This window comes from Rhinoderma darwinii, chromosome 1 (genome assembly GCF_050947455.1).
Source record: "Rhinoderma darwinii isolate aRhiDar2 chromosome 1, aRhiDar2.hap1, whole genome shotgun sequence".
Taxonomy (NCBI): domain Eukaryota; kingdom Metazoa; phylum Chordata; class Amphibia; order Anura; family Rhinodermatidae; genus Rhinoderma; species Rhinoderma darwinii.
Genome location: NC_134687.1, coordinates 275,151,169 through 275,170,800, shown reverse-complemented (window position 1 = coordinate 275,170,800; position 19,632 = coordinate 275,151,169). Strand labels below are relative to the sequence as shown.

Below are 19,632 nucleotides of genomic sequence, written 5' to 3'. Positions count from 1 at the left end.
GAGGGGTGCAGATTTCAAAGTGGGGTGATTTATGGGGACTTTCTAATATATAAGGCCCTCAAAGCCACTTTAGAACTGAACTGGTCCCTGAAAAAATGGCCTATTGAAATTTTCTTGAAAATATGAGAAATTGCAGCTAAAGTTCTAAGCCTTGTAACGTCTTAGAAAAATAAAAGGACGTGAAAAAAAATGATGCAAACATAAAGTAGACATACGGGGGATGTTAACTATTTTGTGTGGTATTACGATCTGTTTTACAAGCAAATACATTTATATTTAGAAAAATGCAAATTTTTGCTAAAATTTTAAGTTTTTCACAAATATTGAATTTATCGTCCAAATTTTTTCTGTAACATAAAGTACAATACGTCACGAGAAAACAATCTCAGAATCGCTCGGATAGGTAAAAGCATTCCGGAGTTATTACCACATAAAGTGACCCATGTCAGATTTGAAAAAATCATCTGTGTCCAAGGCCAAAAACAGGCTGGGTCCTGAAGAAGGGGTTAAAGTGTGGTTTTCTGGGCTGTGCACATGCAAATGTGAACAATGGTTTATTATGCAATGATGCATATTTACTAGACTGCACTCTTTATGGCTTTATCTCCTCACCTGATTGGCTGTAGGAATAGTTCTAAGGATAAGGCCCCACAGAGCAGCAATGACCCGGCTGTGGTGCAGTCGAAGACTGAACTTACATGCTGTTTGGCAAACTGCTTGTTAACCCCTTCAGGACGCAGCCCTTTTTCAAATTTTCACTTGTTTTTTTTTCTCCCCACCTTTCAAAAGCTAATTTTTTTTATTTTTCCGTCTATTGCCATACGAGGGCTTGTTTTTTCCCGGACACGTTGTCGTTTTTTCATGGTACCATTTATTGATTACGTCATATTTTAGGGGGTTTTGTTTTTACGGTGTCCATCAGGCGGTAAAAGCTACATATTAACCTTATTCTACAGGTTGATACGGTTATGGCAATACCAAATTTGTGTGTTTTACCACTTTAAAAAAATAAAAAAAAATCCATTTGCTAAATTAAAATACATTTTTGTGTCGCCGTATTCTGAGAGCCATAACGTTTTTTTTTTTCCATCAATTTAGCGATGTGAGGGCTTAAAGAGGCTCTGTCACCAGATTGCTATTGCAGCAGATCGGCGCTGCAATGTAGATTACAGTAACGTTTTTATTTTAAAAAAACGAGCATTTTTGGCCAAGTTATGACCATTTTTGTAGTTATGCAAATGAGGCTTGCAAAAGTCCAAGTGGGTGTGTTTAAAAGTAAAAGTCCAAGTGGGCGTGTATTATGTGCGTACATCGGGGCGTTTTTAATACTTTTACTAGCTGGGCGTTCTGATGAGAAGTATCATCCACTTCTCTTCAGAACGCCCAGCTTCTGCCAGTGCAGATCTGTGACGTCACTCACAGGTCCTGCATCGTGTCGGCCACATCGGCACCAGAGGCTACAGTTGATTCTGCAGCAGCATCGGCGTTTGCAGGTAAGTAGCTACATCGACTTACCTGCTAACGCCGATGCTGCTGCAGAATCAACTGAAGCCTCTGGTGCCGACACAATGCAGGACCTGTGAGTGACGTCACCGCGTGATCTGGCAGAAGCTGGGCGTTCTGAAGAGAAGTGGATGATACTTCTCATCAGAACGCCCAGCTAGTAAAAGTATTAAAAAAGCCCCGATGTAAGCACATAATACACGCCCACTTGGACTTTTACTTTTAAACACACCCACTTGGACTTTTGCAAGCCTCATTTGCATAACTACAAAAATGGTCATAACTTGGCCAAAAATGCTTGTTTTTAAAAAAATAAAAACGTTACTGTAATCTACATTGCAGCGCCTATCTGCTGCAATAGCAGATAGGGGTTGCAAAATCTGGTGACAGAGCCTCTAAGTTTTGCAGGGTGAGCTGTAGTTTTCGCGGATACCATTTTGTGGTATATGCGACTTTTTGATAATTTTCTATTTCATTTTTTTGGAGCGCTAAGGTGACAAAAAAACAGCAATTTGTGTGTTTTATGTGTGTATATATTTAACACGATCACGTGTTTGAGGGGGTGCCCCCCTGATTCTAACACTTTAAATGCCGCGGTCGCGATTGATCGCGGCATTTAATGTGTTAAACAGGCGGAATCAAAGTGAACATTGAATCCGCTCATTGCAGAGAGGTGACTGCTGCGTGTAACAGCCGTCACCCATTGTGTATGGAGCGAGCTCAGCCTGTGAGCTCGGTCCATACTTCCCTTAACCCTCATCACATAGTTACATGATTTTGCGTTAAGGGGTTAATGGTCGCGCAGTATTTCGGGTAAATCTGCTTTTTTGAACTGTAAAATCTTGCAGAGGTGAATGAATAGACCCTTATGGCTGGATGATTTCGCAGTTGAACAGAATTTTTACCCACAGCAATGCCTGCGGCCCTTTACCAGAAATTTGCCAACCGCAGCGGCAGTCTGGTTGGTACAGTTGTCAAATTTCTGGTTAATGGGCGTGGTCTTATCCTAATCTGACAATGTACCAATAACTATGTTCCTTCCCTTGTTACAGACTTTCTATGGGGATACCTCCTGTTCAAATTTAGTGCAAAAGAGAAACTTACAGCCTCCATTTCTTCATTGGCCTCTGAGAATTTAGAGCTGTTGACTATGGTCATTATTTTAATTAGTTTGAAGCAATGTTCTCTATATAAAAAAAAAGATACTTTAATATTAGTTTTACTGTAAAATGGAAAAACAAAAAATAGATGAAGTTTGTCAAACAGAGAGAGAACTCTGTCATTTTAAATAAAAGATTATAAGGGCATTCACATTTTAAGAAATATTAGGATATGCCATAATTTCATGATTGGTGTCAGTCTGACCTCTGAGCCTCCAGCTGATAACGAATGGGTAGAAGCCTCTCTGGCAGTTTACCTGCAGAGTGGGTCCCGGCAGTTGATTGCCACACAGCTCGGTGCAAACTGGCCTCTAGCGATATGCCATTACTTCTTTGGGGAAACCCCTATAATTCCATAGATTGTCTAAGACTGCTGATTTCACTGTTGGTCAAGTTGATGGACTGGCAAGATTATATGAATTTGTACTTTTGTTTAATATTTAGTACAAATGTGACAAATGATTTTATTTTTTTTTATTTTTTTTTTTATAAAGAACATGGTGATGAGTTTTCGAGTATCAGATCTTCAAGTGCTTCTGGGATATGTTGGACGAAGTAAAAGTGGTTTGAAGCATGAGCTTGTAACTCGTGCTTTGCAGCTGGTGCAGTTTGATTGCAGCCCTGAAGTCTTCAAGAAAATAAAGGAACTTTATGAGACTAGGTATTCAAAGAAGGTCACTGATGTTGTCCCTGCTGCCCCAGTGCAGCCACCACACCGGTCACCAGACTCTTTGGCTGTCCATCCATCTTATGACCACGGAACAACAGGCCCAAGGACTTCTCTTTCTCCAACTAACATGGACTACCCAGCCCTCTATGGCAAACATGTTAATGGCCTTTCTCGTTTACCTCCCAAAATATTGACCAAACCTGAGGTTCGACTTGTGAAGCTGCCCTTTTACGATGTTGTGGATGAACTTTTAAAGCCAACAGAGCTTGGTGAGTGATGTTTTTGTAGAGTACTTTTACAAAATGTTAATGCAAAGTTTCTTGTAACAAATCTTAATAGAGTGTAAAAAATGATATGCTGATATTTATGAAGCAGAGCGAACTAGGCAAATAAAATTAAAGGAGCACTCTCGTAAAAAGCTCATTAAAGTTTTTAAGTGATATTGACAAATGTATATTTAATGGGGTTTTCCCATAAACATTATTTATCACTTATCCACAGGATAGGTGGTAAATATTTCTTCGGTAGTGGTCCAACTGCTGGGACCCCCACCGATTACGAAAACGGGCTTACCTTTGCCGTTCCTGGCAGCCTCATAGAAATGAATGAACGAAGCGGAGGTCGAGCATGCACACTACCGCTCCATTCCTATGGGGCTCACAAGAACGGCAAGGTAAGCCCGTTCTCGTGTTTAGTGAGGGTCCCAGCGGTCAGACCCATACCGATCAGCTGTTGATCACCTATCCCGTGGATAGGTGATAAATATTGATTATGGAAAAACCCTTTTAAAGAGAACCTTTTCACCTCCCCATACATGTGCAGCGGAGGGCATCCTGTAATGGGGAGGGCTGCACAAACCCTGGGGCACTTTACATTATTTTTCTACCTCCCACCGTTATTTAGATATAGGTGCCGTTATATTTGGTGCCCGATTTATTTAAATAACCCCCTGAACAGTCAACGGGGCGTCTACTGTCAAGGGGGTGTGTTACTATGGCTGTGACACTGTCCAATCAGATATGGACAGTGCCACAGGATGAGAGAGTGTGCGATTGCAGTCTTTTCATCCGAACAGGCAAGGGGGCGTGTCTCTGCAACTGACAGTGTTAGTGCTCCCCAGCTTTTACGGTCCGTAGCAGTGACACGCCCCCTTGCCAGTTCGGCAGACAAAGTACAAGACCCATCTTTCACGAGCTGGACATGAAAGCTCTCCTCTCCACACCTCTGTCTGTAGCACTGACACGCCCCCTTGCCTGTTGGGATGAAAAGACTTCAATCGCGTACACTCATGCTGTGGCACTGTCCATATCTGATTGGACAGTGTCACAGCCATAGTAACACTCCCCCTTGACCGTACACGCCCCCTTGACTGTTCAGGGGGTTATTTAACCCCTTAATGACCAGCCTATTTTAGACCTTAATGACCATGCCATTTTTAAAGTTTTTCCATCGTCGCATTCTAAGAGCTATAACCTTTATATTTTTGCGTCGACATAGCTGTATAAGGTCTTGTTTTTTGCGGGACAAGTTGTAATTTTTTAATAACACCATGCTGGGGTACATAGAATTTATTGATTAACTTTTTTTGGGGGGGGGAATAGAAAAAGAAACCAGCAATTTCACCACAATTTTTTGCGTCCTAAATTTTACGCAGTCTACCGTGTGGTATATATAACACAATAACTTTATTCAGTGGGTTGTTGCGATTGCAACGATACCAAATTTGGATAGTTTTTGTATGTTTTACTACTTTTACACAGTGAAAACACTTTATTTTCAAAATTATTTGTTATTGTGTCTCCATATTTGAAGAGCCGTAACGTCTTTATTTTTTCACCGATGCAATTGTAGGAGGGCTTTTTTTTTTTTTGCGGGACGACTTGTAGTTTTTATCGGTACCATTTTGGAGTAGATGTGACTTTTTGATCACTTTTTATCTCATATTTTTCAAAGAAAACTTTAATTTTTGCATGGTTTTATATTTTATTTTTTTACGACGTTCACAGTGCGGGTTAACTTATGTAATCACTTTTATAGCCGGGGTCGTTCCGGACGCGGCAATATCAAATATGTGTAACTTTTTTACTTTTATTTTGTTTGTTAATAGTAAAGCAGTTTGTAAGGGGGGAAAGTGGGTTTTTCATTACTTTTTTACTAGTCCTGCTAGGGGACTTCAGTATGCGATCCTACGATCGCATTTATAATACACTGCAATACTTCTGTATTTCAGTGTATTATGCCTGTCCGTGTAAAACTGACAGGCATCTGCTAGGTCACCCCTCTGGCATGACCTAGCGGGCATTCACTACAGGCAAACCTGGGGGCCTTTATTGGGCCCTCGGAGACACAGACACTCGGCGATCTTATCACCGGGTGTCGGTGGGATGAGGGGGAGCTCCCTCCTCCATATAACAACTCTGATGCGGCGCTCGCTATTGATTGCCGCATTTGAGGGGTTAAACGGATGAGATAAATACTAATACCAATCTCACACGTTCGCACAGGGATGCCCTCAGCTACCTCCAGTAGCAGAGAGCAGCGAGATTTGACAGCTCCCCGCTCTGTTTACTTATTCCGATGTGACGTAAAAACTCTATTGCATCGGAATAAAGCCCATTAGTGACCGATGTAAAAACACTATGGGGCGGTCACTAACGGGTTAAATATCGGGCGCCAAATATAACGACACCGATATCTAAACGGTGGGAGGTAGAAAAAAAAAATGAAATGCCCCAGGGTTTGTGCAGCCCTCCCCATTACATGCTGCACATGTATGGGGAGGTGAAAGGTTCTCTTTAAGGCTACATTCAGACATAGTAGAAATTTTCCCCTATGTATTTTCGCCCTTTGCTAAATTCTCACCAAAAATTTGCAATATATCTGTATGTGGCTTTAAAAAGGACCTATCTGTTCTGAGATAAAAATGTAGAATGTCCTGAAATCTGCACAGATTATTTCGCTGTGTCAATGGGGTTTTGAAAACAATGTTCACATAAGTCACATCCATCTCTTCTGTGTCATTTGTGACGTCCCTGTTCACTGGTTGAGGGGGCTGCCTTCCTCCTCTGGCTCTGCATGCTCTGAGCATAATCTCTTCACCGCACCGCTCAGATGTCGGTCCTCACTGTGCCTGTGCCACTATTCCTCCCCCCTCTACTCAATTAATTATTAAGTAATTGTGCCCGCTTAGAAAATCCAATCAGGAGTGCCGCAATAGAAGTTGTAGGGGGTGGGCTAAAACAGGTAGATGGGATGTAGTGTTTCTTTTCCTTGGCTGACTGAGATGCCAGCCAATGCAAGGGAGCATGGGATTTGTAGTAAGGGAAGCTGGGAACAGAAACGAGGGCCACGTCAATTGTTTTTTTTCACTTATTTATTTAAAACGGTGTCTCTCCCCCACCCCCCACATTTTTCATAAACAGGGCCAGAAGCAACACCGCAGCAGAATAGCATTACCAGGGTGGGAATGCCCATAAATTTTTGGGCTTTCCCAGCTGAAAACGAGACTGCGGCCGCCCCAGTGCCCGTCCATCACTACAAATGGTCGGGTACTGGATCGTACTCGGCTCTTCCGGGATCCCTGGTGGAGGTAGGTCCAGTGGTAATAATGAGGGGTTAGTGTTAGCCTTTTCACCAGCTAACACAAAGCCTCCGCTTTGTAATGGATGCTGTCAATCAGACAGCGGCCATTACTAAGGCAGTAGTAATAGTTATAAAAAATAAAATAAAAAAAAAAGACAGAGAAAAAAATATTTCATTGAAATAATCCCCCCCCCCCACAACCCTCGTTAGCCATATCATTAAAACTTAAAGAGGCTCTGTCACCAGATTTTGCAACCCCTATCTGCTATTGCAGCAGATAGGCGCTGCAATGTAGATTACAGTAACGTTTTTATTTTTAAAAAACGAGCATTTTTGGCCAAGTTATGACCATTTTTGTAGTTATGCAAATGAGGCTTGCAAAAGTCCAAGTGGGTGTGTTTAAAAGTACAAGTCCAAGTGGGTGTGTATTATGTGCGTACATCGGGGCGTTTTTAATACTTTCACTAGCTGGGCGCTCTGATGAGAAGTAACATCCTCTTCTCTTCAGAACGCCCAGCTTGTGACAGTGCAGATCTGTGACGTCACTCACAGGTCCTGCATCGTGACGGCCACATCGGCAGCAGAGGCTACAGTTGATTCTGCAGCAGCATCAGCGTTTGCAGGTAAGATCGACTTACCTGCAAACGCTGATGCTGCTGCAGAATCAACTGTAGCCTCTGGTGCCGATGTGGCCGTCACGATGCAGGACCTGTGAGTGACGTCACAGATCTGCACTGTCACAAGCTGGGCGTTCTGAAGAGAAGAGGATGTTACTTCTCTTCACAGCGCCCAGCTAGTAAAAGTATTAAAAACGCCCCGATGTACGCACATAATACACACCCACTTGGACTTGTACTTTTAAACACACCCACTTGGACTTTTGCAAGCCTCATTTGCATAACTACAAAAATGGTCATAACTTGGCCAAAAATGCTCGTTTTTTAAAAATAAAAACGTTACTGTAATCTACATTGCAGCGCCTATCTGCTGCAATAGCAGATAGGGGTTGCAAAATCTGGTGACAGAGCCTCTTTAAAGCAAAAAACGCTGACAATGAAGTAGTCCTCAAATCCAAAGTAGTCTTAAAGGGAATGTGTTGCCAGAAAAACATGTTTTTTTTTAAAAAATTAAACATTTAGTGTGTGGGTGATTAAACATTGTTCAAATTTTTTTTATTTTTTTCGCGAGTCAGGAAATATTATAAATTTTTTCTAATTTATAATACTACCCATTTTTGGTCACTAGATGGAGCTAGTTCCCAAAATTGCAGCATTGCAACATTGGGTTAAAAGCCCTCGCTCTAGTGAGCTCTCAGCATACCCCCCTCCTTTATCCTGGCTAGTGCCGGGATAAACGAGGGGTTTGAAAGGTTTAACCTCCTACACTGTGTGTCGCCATTTTTTGAGGTAACCCACAGTGTAGTAGGTTTACATACAGTAGTAAACACACACAAACACTAACATACATTGAAATCTCTTACCTGCTCCTGCCGCCGCGGCTCCCTCCGGCCCGTCCGCTCCGTTTGCTGCCGCTGTTCCATGTGCACAAGTCCGGAAGCCGCGACCGGAAGTAGTAATATTACTGTCCGGCCGCGACTTCCGGTCCACAGGAAAATGGCGTCGGACGGCGCCAATTTCGAATAGGACTGTGTGGGAGCGGCGCATGCGCAGTTCCCACACAGACGCCGTACACGGCAGTCAATGGGACGGGAGCCGGGACACACACAGAAATGGAACAAAAAATGGCAGCCCCCATAGGGAAGAAAAAGTGTAAAAATAAGAAAAAGTAAAACACAAACACACGAATATAAACGTTTTTATTAAAGCACTAACATCTTTAACATATAAAAAATTTATTTGTGATGACACTGTTCCTTTAACAGCCAAATCTGTAAAAAACAAAGCATTAGTAACTTTATAAAATAGGTAAATGATCGGTAGTAACCAGGTACTAGCCATAATTCACCTTGTTGCCGGCGTACCTGCGCCATCCTTTTAATCTAGTGATGCAGGCCTGGTCTCTTCTGAATTGGTCCTTCTCCAGCGGAACAACGCAGGCGGCGTATAGCGCCACCTGTTCCCTCAAAAAGCGTTGACTGGCGAGGCAGGGAACTAATGGTTTCCTTTCCTCGCCATCGCTTTCAATTGTATCCACATCCTAAGGATGTGGATACATTGAAGTACAATAGTGTGTGCCCCCCTTCCCCTGTGAGTAATCGGACAGTCGGTCTACTTATGCATCGATAAATCTCCAACTCTAATTTGTAGTATAACTAGTCAAATTATATATATTAAGAAGCTAGGTAAGAATCAAAGTGAAGCTGTTATGGACAAATTTGTCTAGTCTTGCAGTGATAAATCCTTTATATTGTAGCATAGCTAGGCAGACTTGCCGTTCAGGGCCCTGTAAATGCTGGGTAGGCAACCATGTTGAGTTGTAACAGACTATTGATTGATAAATCTTACTGAACAAATATTCCCTTCTCTCCCCCAATCCCCCTACCTAGAGAAATCCCCCTCATCGCTCAAATTCTGCTATAGTTCATAGAATTGACGACAAGACTACATTCACACGACAGGGAAGAATGGTCGTGTGACAGCGGTCGTTCTCAGAACAATGTAGTTCTGTGGCTGTTATCACATGGCTGGCTTTTTTTTTTTTTTTTTTCTTCACGGCCCCATAGAACTCGATTGTTCAGCTTTTACCGGCCATTAGGAATCAATCCTTGTGATGACAGTTAAAAATTTATCTTGGCCCTCACGAGTGCTCCCCAGGCAGAGCTCCCCACATCTCAAAGCTCAAATAAGGGTGACAAAGGACCCGTATTTACGGGAGGGAAAAAATACAGTTGTGTGCATAGGGCCTAACTCCCCATTCCCTATGGTATTTCGATATAACTCCTTATAGCATGGTATACATCAGGGGTGGGGAACTTATTTTTTTCTGCCAAGGGCCATTTGAATATTTTTAACATTATTTGCGGGCCATACAAAATTATTAACTTAAAAGTTACCCTGCTATATTTGGTCAAACATCTAATTACTGACCCCTAATGTGATGGCTGGAACTGCTTCTCATTGGTGAGCCGTGTGATGTTAGCCGGTATTGATAATGTTGCTATTGCGTCTACAGCGCAGTTGACTCTTTGCAATGGTAAGTTTTGAAAAGAAGTTCTCGCTGCAGTAAGTTGTTCCGACTTACTTAAAGGGGTTTTCCCATCAGGGACATTTATGACATATCCACTGGATATGTCCGATGCGGGTCCCACTAGGGTTGTCACGATACCAGAATTTGCACTTGGATACCGATTCTTTGTGTAGTATTGTGATTTTCGATACCAAAACGATACTTTGCCAACGGTAATAAAAAAAATAAGTTATACGATTTTCTCATGTGAGGCACGTGGTGTGATTCATTTTGAATGTGCCTCACATGAATAGTAATTAACCCCATTGTATTTCTCAGTCATAATGGGTTAATGTGTAAGGTACAATTCCTATTAATGTGAGGCAGATGGAGGTTAAATTCATCACACGTCGTGCCTCACATTTATAAGTGAAAGAAAGTAGTTTTTATTTTTTTACGAAGTACACACCAGAAATGACGCCAAAAATGTGTTGTGCAGGTTATTACGGCCATGCCAATACCGACTATATGTGTATATTTTATGTATTGAGACTTATTTCAATGTTTATTGTAAAAAATGTGTAATTTTTTTTAATTTAAGATTACTTTTTTACTTATTTTTAAACTTTAATGTTCTGGCATATATCTATATGGCAGTACATTAGACTGTGCACGGATAGTACACAGGCAGTTGTTAGGGCATACTTAGGTATGTCCTAACAGGAAATATGTTAAAGAGGCTCTGTCACCACATTATAAGTGCCCTGTCTCCTATATAAGGAGATCGGCGCTGTAATGTAGGTGACAGTAATGCTTTTAATTTAAAAAAACTATCTTTTTTCACAACATTAGGAGCGATTTTGGTTTATGCTAATGAGCTTTCTTAATGCCCAAGTGGGCGTACTTTTACTTTCGACCAAGTTGTACAGAGGAGTGCATGACGCTGACCAATCAGCATCATGCACTCCTCTCCATTCATTTACACTGCACTAGCGATATAGATATATTGCTATGTGCAGCCTCATACACAAACCCTAACATTACTACAGTATTCTGATCATGAATACACATGACCATCCAGCCTGGGCATCATGTGTACTCAGAATCCTGACACGTCTGAATCTTTGTGAGATTCCGGCAAGTGAAACCAAATCTTGTTTAGCTCCGTGATCTCGTGAGATTTGGTTTCAAAAAAATCTATTTAACGATTCTGTTAAATAAAAACTGAATAGTCGGAGACCTTGAATGCGAATAGATGGGATTAATTTGATCGCCCAACCCTAGTGTGGCATTAGCTACATGGGCACTATGCACCATCTACAGTGGGAACTGTGGCACTATTTACAGTAGGCACTATCTACATTGGTGTTTCGTCATCACTACATGGGCACTGGTGTTGAATAACTGTCAAATGGCGGTTAAAAATCGGTCAGATGGCCGAGAAATAGATTCAAATTTTGAGACATATTGATGCAAAATAGCCATGTAAAACTGACTGTTGATCTGTGACCTGCCCTCTTTTTCACGTCGTGCGAATGTAGCCTTATAGCCCTCTCCGCTCACAGCAATCCTGACTTAGAGAGGTGTGTGTGTGTCAGTGCATATCAGAAATGGGAAATCTGACCTGGACACGGGGGTATCAATGACCCTTGGTCATGAAAGGGTTAATTTCCTGAAAAGGGATCTTTCTGAATTTCCTCATTACATCCTTATAGCAATGTATCTTTGAGATAATGGCCCTGGGGTGTTCTCCTTGGGTCTTATGTTTGCCTGGCACTCTGAGGCCACTCTACACAGAGCTCCAGAAACCGCGCCTCTTTCCAATTTCTCCACTATCCATTGTTGGATATATCCCGTTCAGTCCTTATCTTCCATCCCCCTCTTGGACTCCCAGAATTAGCAAATTTGCCCTCTTGCTTCTATCTTCCATATTCACCATTTTTTTTTTTATGGAGCTTCCAACTCTCCTTTTTGGTGTCTTCCAAATCACTCATTAGTTTTATTTAAGTGGTCTTCTACATCGCTTATTTTCTGCCCAGCCTCTTTAAGGGTATGTGCACACACACTAATTACGTCCGTAATTGACAGACGTATTTCGGCCGCAAGTAGTGGACCGAACACAGTGCAGGGAGCCGGGCTCCTAGCATCATACTTATGTACGATGCTAGGAGTCCCTGCCTCTCCGTGGAACTACTGTCCCGTACTGAAAACATGATTACAGTACGGGACAGTTGTCCTGCAGCGAGGCAGGGACTCCTAGCATCGTACATAAGTATGATGCTAGGAGCCCGGCTCCCTGCACTGTGTTCGGTCCGGGACTTGCGGCCGAAATACGTCCGTCAATTACGGACGTAATTAGTGTGTGTGCACATACCCTAACACGTTCTCTCTTATTCATTTTGTCTCGTATTACTGAAATATCACTTCTCATTTCCCCAATCTGAGGAGTGATTTTAGTCAATGCTTCATTGCTTTTGTTAACTGCTTCAAGTCACTAATTTTAGTGCCACCCCAGATGAGCAGTAGTAGGCCCTGTCTAGCAGGATTAGGGAGGCAGATTATGAGTCGGGCAGTGATCGCACACTGTATGGTAGATGGGATCAGGAGTGCTCAGCCGCATTGAGCGGCGGTCAGCTGGAGCCCTGCATTCCTGTAGGGCTGTGAGACAGACCGATGACCAGCTATAGGGCTGGCAGGAGTGGAGTGTGCAGCGGCGTTAATCACCGGTCAACAGGAGCTCCTGCTTCCGGACCCATCTCGGAACAGCATGTGTGCGTCGGCGTGACATCCTCACGCTACACGCATCCTCAGTATTTGATTAACTTTAATGTATGGCCACCTTTTAGTTATTCCAGGTGTAATTCTTGCCTTGGAGCTGTACAGATTCCCTATTTCAGGTCGTTTCTCATTGCCCAGCTAAGGCCTTATTCAGATGAACGTAGAATGATGTCCGTGTTACTGCCGTTAACTTAACGGCCATCACATGGACGCATGTATTTCAATTGGGCCGTTCACACATCTGTTTCAACGGACCATATGAAGGGTTCGTTGGAAAATAGAACACGTCCTATTTTCTTCCGTTGTCACGGATCCCTCCGTAGCTGTGTACATTATAGTCGAGGGGCGCTAAACCCCATCCCTTTTTCTCAAACTTCTGGTATTGGCAGTGATGTGCTGATGCACGCTTTTGTTAGAGATAGCAGCCGGGCTGGGAGGTAAGTGCTCCCTCTTTTGTCTACCAAATTTCAGCAAAACTGCTTGTTCCAGCATCTTGTTGAAAGTCAAGCTCATCTACAGTGGACTTGTGTACTTCGATTTTTCTTTTTTTCATGGTTTTTTAGATTTAATGTCCCTTTTTTATTTAGTTTTATTAAATGGATTTAGGTATGCAGTAGAGGAATCATTTGTTTGGCCTGAAGTGAGCTACATGAAATACCTGCTAAATGCTCTAGTAGGTTATGTGAAAACCGGAATATCAAGGTTTTCTTCAATTTTATCTATAGGACTTCTCACACACAAAAATCTATATTTTGTCATTTTTCTAAGATTCCATCTTAACTCCTTCCCGACCGCCCACTGTCTTTTGACGGCAGGCGGTGCAGGTCCCTATTCTACATCGACGTCTTTTGGCGGCGTCGTAGATGAGGCTGATGAGCGCTCCCGTGAGCTCACCCTCTAAGCAGGAGCTGTAACTTACAGCTCCTGATCTTAGAGCAGCCTCCTGAACACAGCTGGGGTCGGAAAACATTCGGACCCCAGCTGTTTAACCCTTTGATTGCCGCGGTCCGTGACCGCGGTATGATCAAAGGGAATTCTCCTCTTTGATCGCATCACCGGGGAATCCCTCTGCAGTCATCCCTGGGGACCTACAAAGGACCCCAGGACTGTCTGTTCCGTTTGCCTGCTGTTCGGGCACACTATGTGCTGCCCAATCAGCTGCCTGTGTCATAGCGACAGTGTAATGTATTAGCATACAGGAAGGAGTATGCTAATACATTAGAAGTAAAAAATAAAGTTTATCCCTTGATGGGATTAAAAAAAAAAAGTCCTTATTTTGCATAAAATACACTTTATTGCCCCTACACTAAATAAAAACAAAAAACCTTTAGTACCAAAAGACCGTAATAACATGAAGAATTAATCTAATGGGTTATTTAGCGTGAAACGTGAACGGGATAAAAAATAAACAAGAAAAACAATCGCTTTTTCCTATATTCACGCCGTAAAAAAAATATATTTTTTTACCCCCTCCCCCTCCCCCCAAACTGGGGAGAAAAAAATATTATTACTCTCGCATAAAACAAGGCCTCATACAGCCACGTCAATAAAAAAATAAAAAAGTTATGGCTGCTGAAAGGCAGAGCGACAAAAACAGAAAAATTTAGCTGGTCATTTAAGGTCTTTTCAGGCCCGGTCATTAACGCCTTCCCGACATCCGCCATATATATACGGCGCTGCCGGGACGGTGTTCCCGCAAAGCGCAGTACAGTTACGTCGCGGTGATGGTGCGGGCTCAGAAGCAGAGCCGGCACCATCACCGCGGGGTGACAGCTGTATTATACTCTGATCCGGCTGATTAACCCCTCAGATGCTGCACTCAATATTGCGCAGCATCTGATAGGTTTTCACCCGACCGGCAACCCAGTGATGCAATCGCTGGGTTGCTGTGGCATTCGGGCGCCTGAAAATGGCGTCCGAGTCTGCCTTGTACGGGAGCCGATGAGGACCCGCCTGCGGCGCGTCCTTATAGGCTTGCTGTCGGTGAATAACTGACAGCGCTAATACACTGCACTACGTATGTAGTGCAGTGTATTAGAGTAGCGATCGGGGCATCAGGCCCTCAAGTCCCCTAGTGGGACAAGTCAAAAAAGTTTAAAAAAAAAGTTAATAAAAATGTGGTAAAACAATAAAAACACACACATTTCAAATAAAAATAAAGCTAAACTGACTTTTTTCCCATAGTAAGTCTTTTATTATGGCAAAAAACGTAAAAATTTAAAAAACTATACATAATTGGTATCGCCGCGTCCGTAACGACCCAAACTACAAAACTATTATGTAATTTATCCCACACGGTGAATGCCGTAAAAAGAATCTTTGTTTTTAGGTCACATCTCCTTCCAAAAAATGCTATAAAAAGTGATCAAAAAGTCACATTACTCCAAAATAGTACTAATAAAAACGGCAATCCGTCCCGCAAAAAATAATCCCTGACATCGCTTTGTGCACGCAAAAATAAAAAAGTTATGGGTCTTAGAGTATGGCGACACAGAAAACAAATGATTTTATTGTGCAAAAGCTGCAATACATAAAAAAAACTATATAAATTTGGTATCGCCGTAATCTTATCGACCCGCAGAATAAAGCGAACATGTAATTTAGGGCGCACTGTGGATGCCGAAAAAACTAACTATTCCAGAATTGCTTGTTTTTGGTAATTTCCTTTATCAAAAAATGAAAAAAAAAGTGATCAAAAAGTCGTATGTGTTCCAAAATGGTACCAATAAAATCTACAGCCCGTCTCGCAAAAAATAAGCCCGCACACCGCTCAATCAACTGAAAAATAAAAAAGTTACGGCACTAGTAATGCGGTGATGAAAAAACATCTCAATGCGCAGGCCGGAGGGGAACATTCCTTCAGTTTCAGGGCCCTAGTATTTAGGAACTAGAAAAGGGAAGGGACATGGCACATCCGCTGGAAGCCAGGGCGCCCGTATTATACCAGCGCAAAACTTTCCCAGCAATAGGTGCAGAGCGTTACAAAAGGGGGAAAAAGAAAACCGTTTTTCAGTGTGACACCGGCCTGTGCATAACGGATCGTTTGACATCGTACCACACATATATGGATAATTGTATTATTTACCCCATTATTATACCCTCTTATTATGCCCTGATGTTCTCCGCACAGATTACATATGCCCCCACATTATAAACTGAAATACCAGCAAAACCCCAAACAGAAATATTACCAAGCAAAATCCATGCTCAAAATGGCGGTCTTTCCCTTCTTAGCCCTACAGTGTGCCCAAACAGCAATTTATGTCCACAAGTAAGGCATTACCATACCCGAGAGAACCCGCTTAACAATTTATGGGGTAAGATTCTCTAGGGACACAACATATTGTGCGGTGAATAGGCAGATCAGTGGAAAAATTGCAATTTTTATTTTGCACCATCCACGGCGTATTCATTTCTGAAAAACACCTGTGGAGTCTAAATTCTCACTGCACCCCTTGATAAATGCCTTTAGGGGTGTAGTTTCTAAAACGGGGTCACTTTTGTTTGGTACATCAGTGGTTTTGCAACTGCAACATGGCGTCCGCAAACCATTCCAGAAAAATCTACGCTCCAAAAGATAAATACCTCTCCTTTTCTTCTGAATGCTCCCATATATGTAAACAGCTGATTATAACCACATATGGGGTGTTACCGTACTCGGGAGAAATTTCTTTACAAATGTTGTGGTGCTTTTTCTTCTCTCTTCCTTGTAAAAATGAAAAATATTGATCTAAAACTACATCTTGCTGGAAAAAAACATTTTTCATTTTCATGGCTTAATTCTAATTCAGCAAAAAACCTTTGGGATCAAAATTTTCACTATACCCCTACATGATTCCTCAGGGGGTGCAGTTTCCCAAATGGAGTCACTTTTGGGGTGTTTCCACTGTACTAGTACTACAGGGGCTCAGCAAATGTGACATGGCGCCCAGAAACCATTCCAAAATCCAAATGGTGCTCCTTCCATTTTGAGCCATACCGTGTGTCCAAACAGATGTTTATGACCACATGTGGGGTATTATTTTACTCGGGAGAAATTGCTTTACAAATGGTGCTTTTTCTCTTTCACTCCTTGTGGAAATTAGAAAGAATATACCTAAACCTACGTTTTCTTTGAAAAAAATGTAGTTTTTCATTTTTACGGCCTACTTCCAATAAGTTCTGTAAAACACCTGTGGGGTCAAACTGCTCACTGTACCCCTAGATAATTTCCTCATGGGGTGTAGTTTCCAAAATGGGGTCACTTGTTGGGGGTTTCCACTGTTTCGTTCCCTCAGGGGCTTTGCAAATGTCACATGGCCTTTGCAAACCATTCCTGCTAAATTTTAGCTCCAAGAGCCAAATGGTGCTCTTTCCCTTCTCAGCCTTGCCGTGTGTCCAAACAACCGTTTATTACCACATGCGGGGTATTGTTTTACTCGGGAGAAATTGCTCTACAAATGTTGTGGTGCTTTTTCTACTTTTGGAAATGAAAAAAAATAGCTAAACCTACATATTTGAAAAAATTTAGATTTTCATTTTCATGGCCTAGTTCCAAAAGTTTTTGCAAAAAAAACTGGTGGGTCAAAATGCTTGCTACACCCCTAAATAAATTCCTCAAGGGGTGTAGTTTCCCAAATGGGGTCACTTTTGGGGGGTTTCCACAGCTTTAGTTCCACAAGACCTCTTCAAAGCTGACATGGTGCCTAAAATATATTCTAATACAAAGGAGGCCCAAAATCCACTAGGTGCTACTTTTGCTTCGGAGACCGGTGCTTCAGTCCATTACCACACTAGGGCCACATGTGGGATATTTCCTAAAACTGCAGAATCTGGGCAATACATATTGAGTTGCATTCCTTGGGTAAAACATTCTGTGGTACAAAAAAAATGGATTCAAAATGAACTTCTGGAAAAAAATAATGAACTTTGTAAATGTCACCTCTACTTTGCCTTAATTCCTGCGCAATGTCTAAAGGGTTAAGAAACTTTCTAAATGCTGTTTTGAATACTTTGAGGGTTGCCGTTTTTAAAATGGGGTGACTTATTGGGGGTTTCTAATATCTAAGGACCTCAAAGCCACTTCACAAGTGAACTGCCCCCTGTAAAAAAAGCATTTTGACATTTTCTTGAAAATGTGAGAAATTGCTGCTAAAGTTCTAAGCCTTGTAACGTTCTAGAAAAATAAAATGATGTTCAAAACACTGCCAATCTAAAGTAGACATATGCGGGATGTTGATTAGCAACATTTTTGTGTGGTATAACTGCCTGTCTTACAAGCAGATACATTTAAATTGAGAAAAATGCTAATTTTTGAAATTTTTCACTACATTTTGGTGTTTTTCACAATTAAATACTGAATGTATCGGGCATATTTTGCCAGTAACATAAAGTCCAATGTGTCACGAGAAAACAATCTCCGAATCGCTTGGATAGGTAAAAGCATTCCGGAGTTATTACCACATAAATTGAAACGTCAGATTTGAAAAATGAGGCTCTGTCAGGAAGGTCAAAAGTGGCCAAAGAGGGAAGGGGTTAAGGGGTTAAAATGGAGCTAAACTAGGAAAACAAACTATTTCCTATGTGTGTTGCTTGTTTACCACATGTACATAAGTTGTCAATGCTGACACACGGCAGCGATTTATTTATTCATTTTTTTTTTTTTTTTTTTTGTGCATGTATGTGATGTCATTGTGCATCTGGTAAACATGGATGAGGTAAATTTTTATAATGTTTTAGGCTTTTTTCTTTTTTTTTGTTTTTTATTTAAATCGTGGAAAGCTTTTACTACGAATGACTTTAAATTATTGTTGCTACTAGAATATAAGGGCTAGAGCTTTAGCACATTTTAAAAGCCCATAATCGTAGGTCTCATTTCACATGACTCTTTGGTTTTCACTCCAGATGTACACGGTTGTCCTTAGGGCTGTATTAGCCAGACGGAGACCGGGAAAACGTATACAGCACAGGATAGGTTTTTTTTTTTTTTTCGTTAACTGCGGCATCTATGTGGCTTAACGTCCGAGATCGCAGTTCTCTCCAAACCCAGCAGATGCAGGGGTTAGTTGTAGCCTACAAGCCGGCACCCGCTGAGTATAGAGACGGCACAGACTGCGAGCCCACTCCATTCTCCACCTTCCCGGCCATGACCTGACCCTACTTCAAATGTCAGCAAGGGGTTAAAGGCTATGTACACCTTTAGAAATAGTTATTTTATTTTTTATTTTATTATAAATAAAAATGGCTTTGGCCCTGTTCACACGGATTTTTTGACGTGGAAACAGTGTCAGAAAACACGCCAAAAAGCTGTGAAATGCTTCCGATTGACTTCAACGGGAGGCGGAGGCGTTTTTTTTTTTCCCCCGTAATCGGGAAAAGAGCAACAGGCCCTATGTTTGGGCGTTTACGTCTCTGACCTCCCATTGACGCTCTGGCCACAGGCGAAAAACAGTGTACAGGCAGATCAAAATCTGCCTCAAAATTCCAGACGGAATTTTGAGGCAGCATTTTCTGCTTTCAAAAAACGGTGTGAACGGGGCCGATCAGTGTGTTTGGTGCAGTTTTCTAAATACCTTTTATTGAAAGTTACTTTTACTTTTTGATACAGCTGCTTTGTATCCTGTGTACAGAGCAGCTATATCGAATGCTGAAGCCTGTATCTGTCAGATCAGCGGCAACTGATGTTTAGTCCTGTGTCTCTTACACGTTTTATAACTTACATGTGATGGATAATGGGGACCATGCTTGTTAGACACGCAGGACCCGCTGACCTTACGTATTCAGGTCTCCGCGCATGATACAGCTTCTCTGTACACAGGATACAAAGCAGCTGTA

The 19,632-nt window shown here is 42.0% G+C and overlaps 1 protein-coding gene across 2 annotated transcripts in view; it reads left to right on the top strand.

The window, feature by feature from the left end:
* PIAS4 (protein inhibitor of activated STAT 4) overlaps positions 1–19,632 on the top strand; it is a 124,547-nt gene that overhangs the window by 65,232 nt on the left and 39,683 nt on the right. For both annotated transcript variants that reach the window (XM_075864211.1, XM_075864204.1), the window contains exon 2: positions 3,158–3,602. In XM_075864211.1, the coding sequence (XP_075720326.1) occupies positions 3,158–3,602 (445 nt within the window). The remainder of the gene's footprint in view (positions 1–3,157; positions 3,603–19,632) is intronic.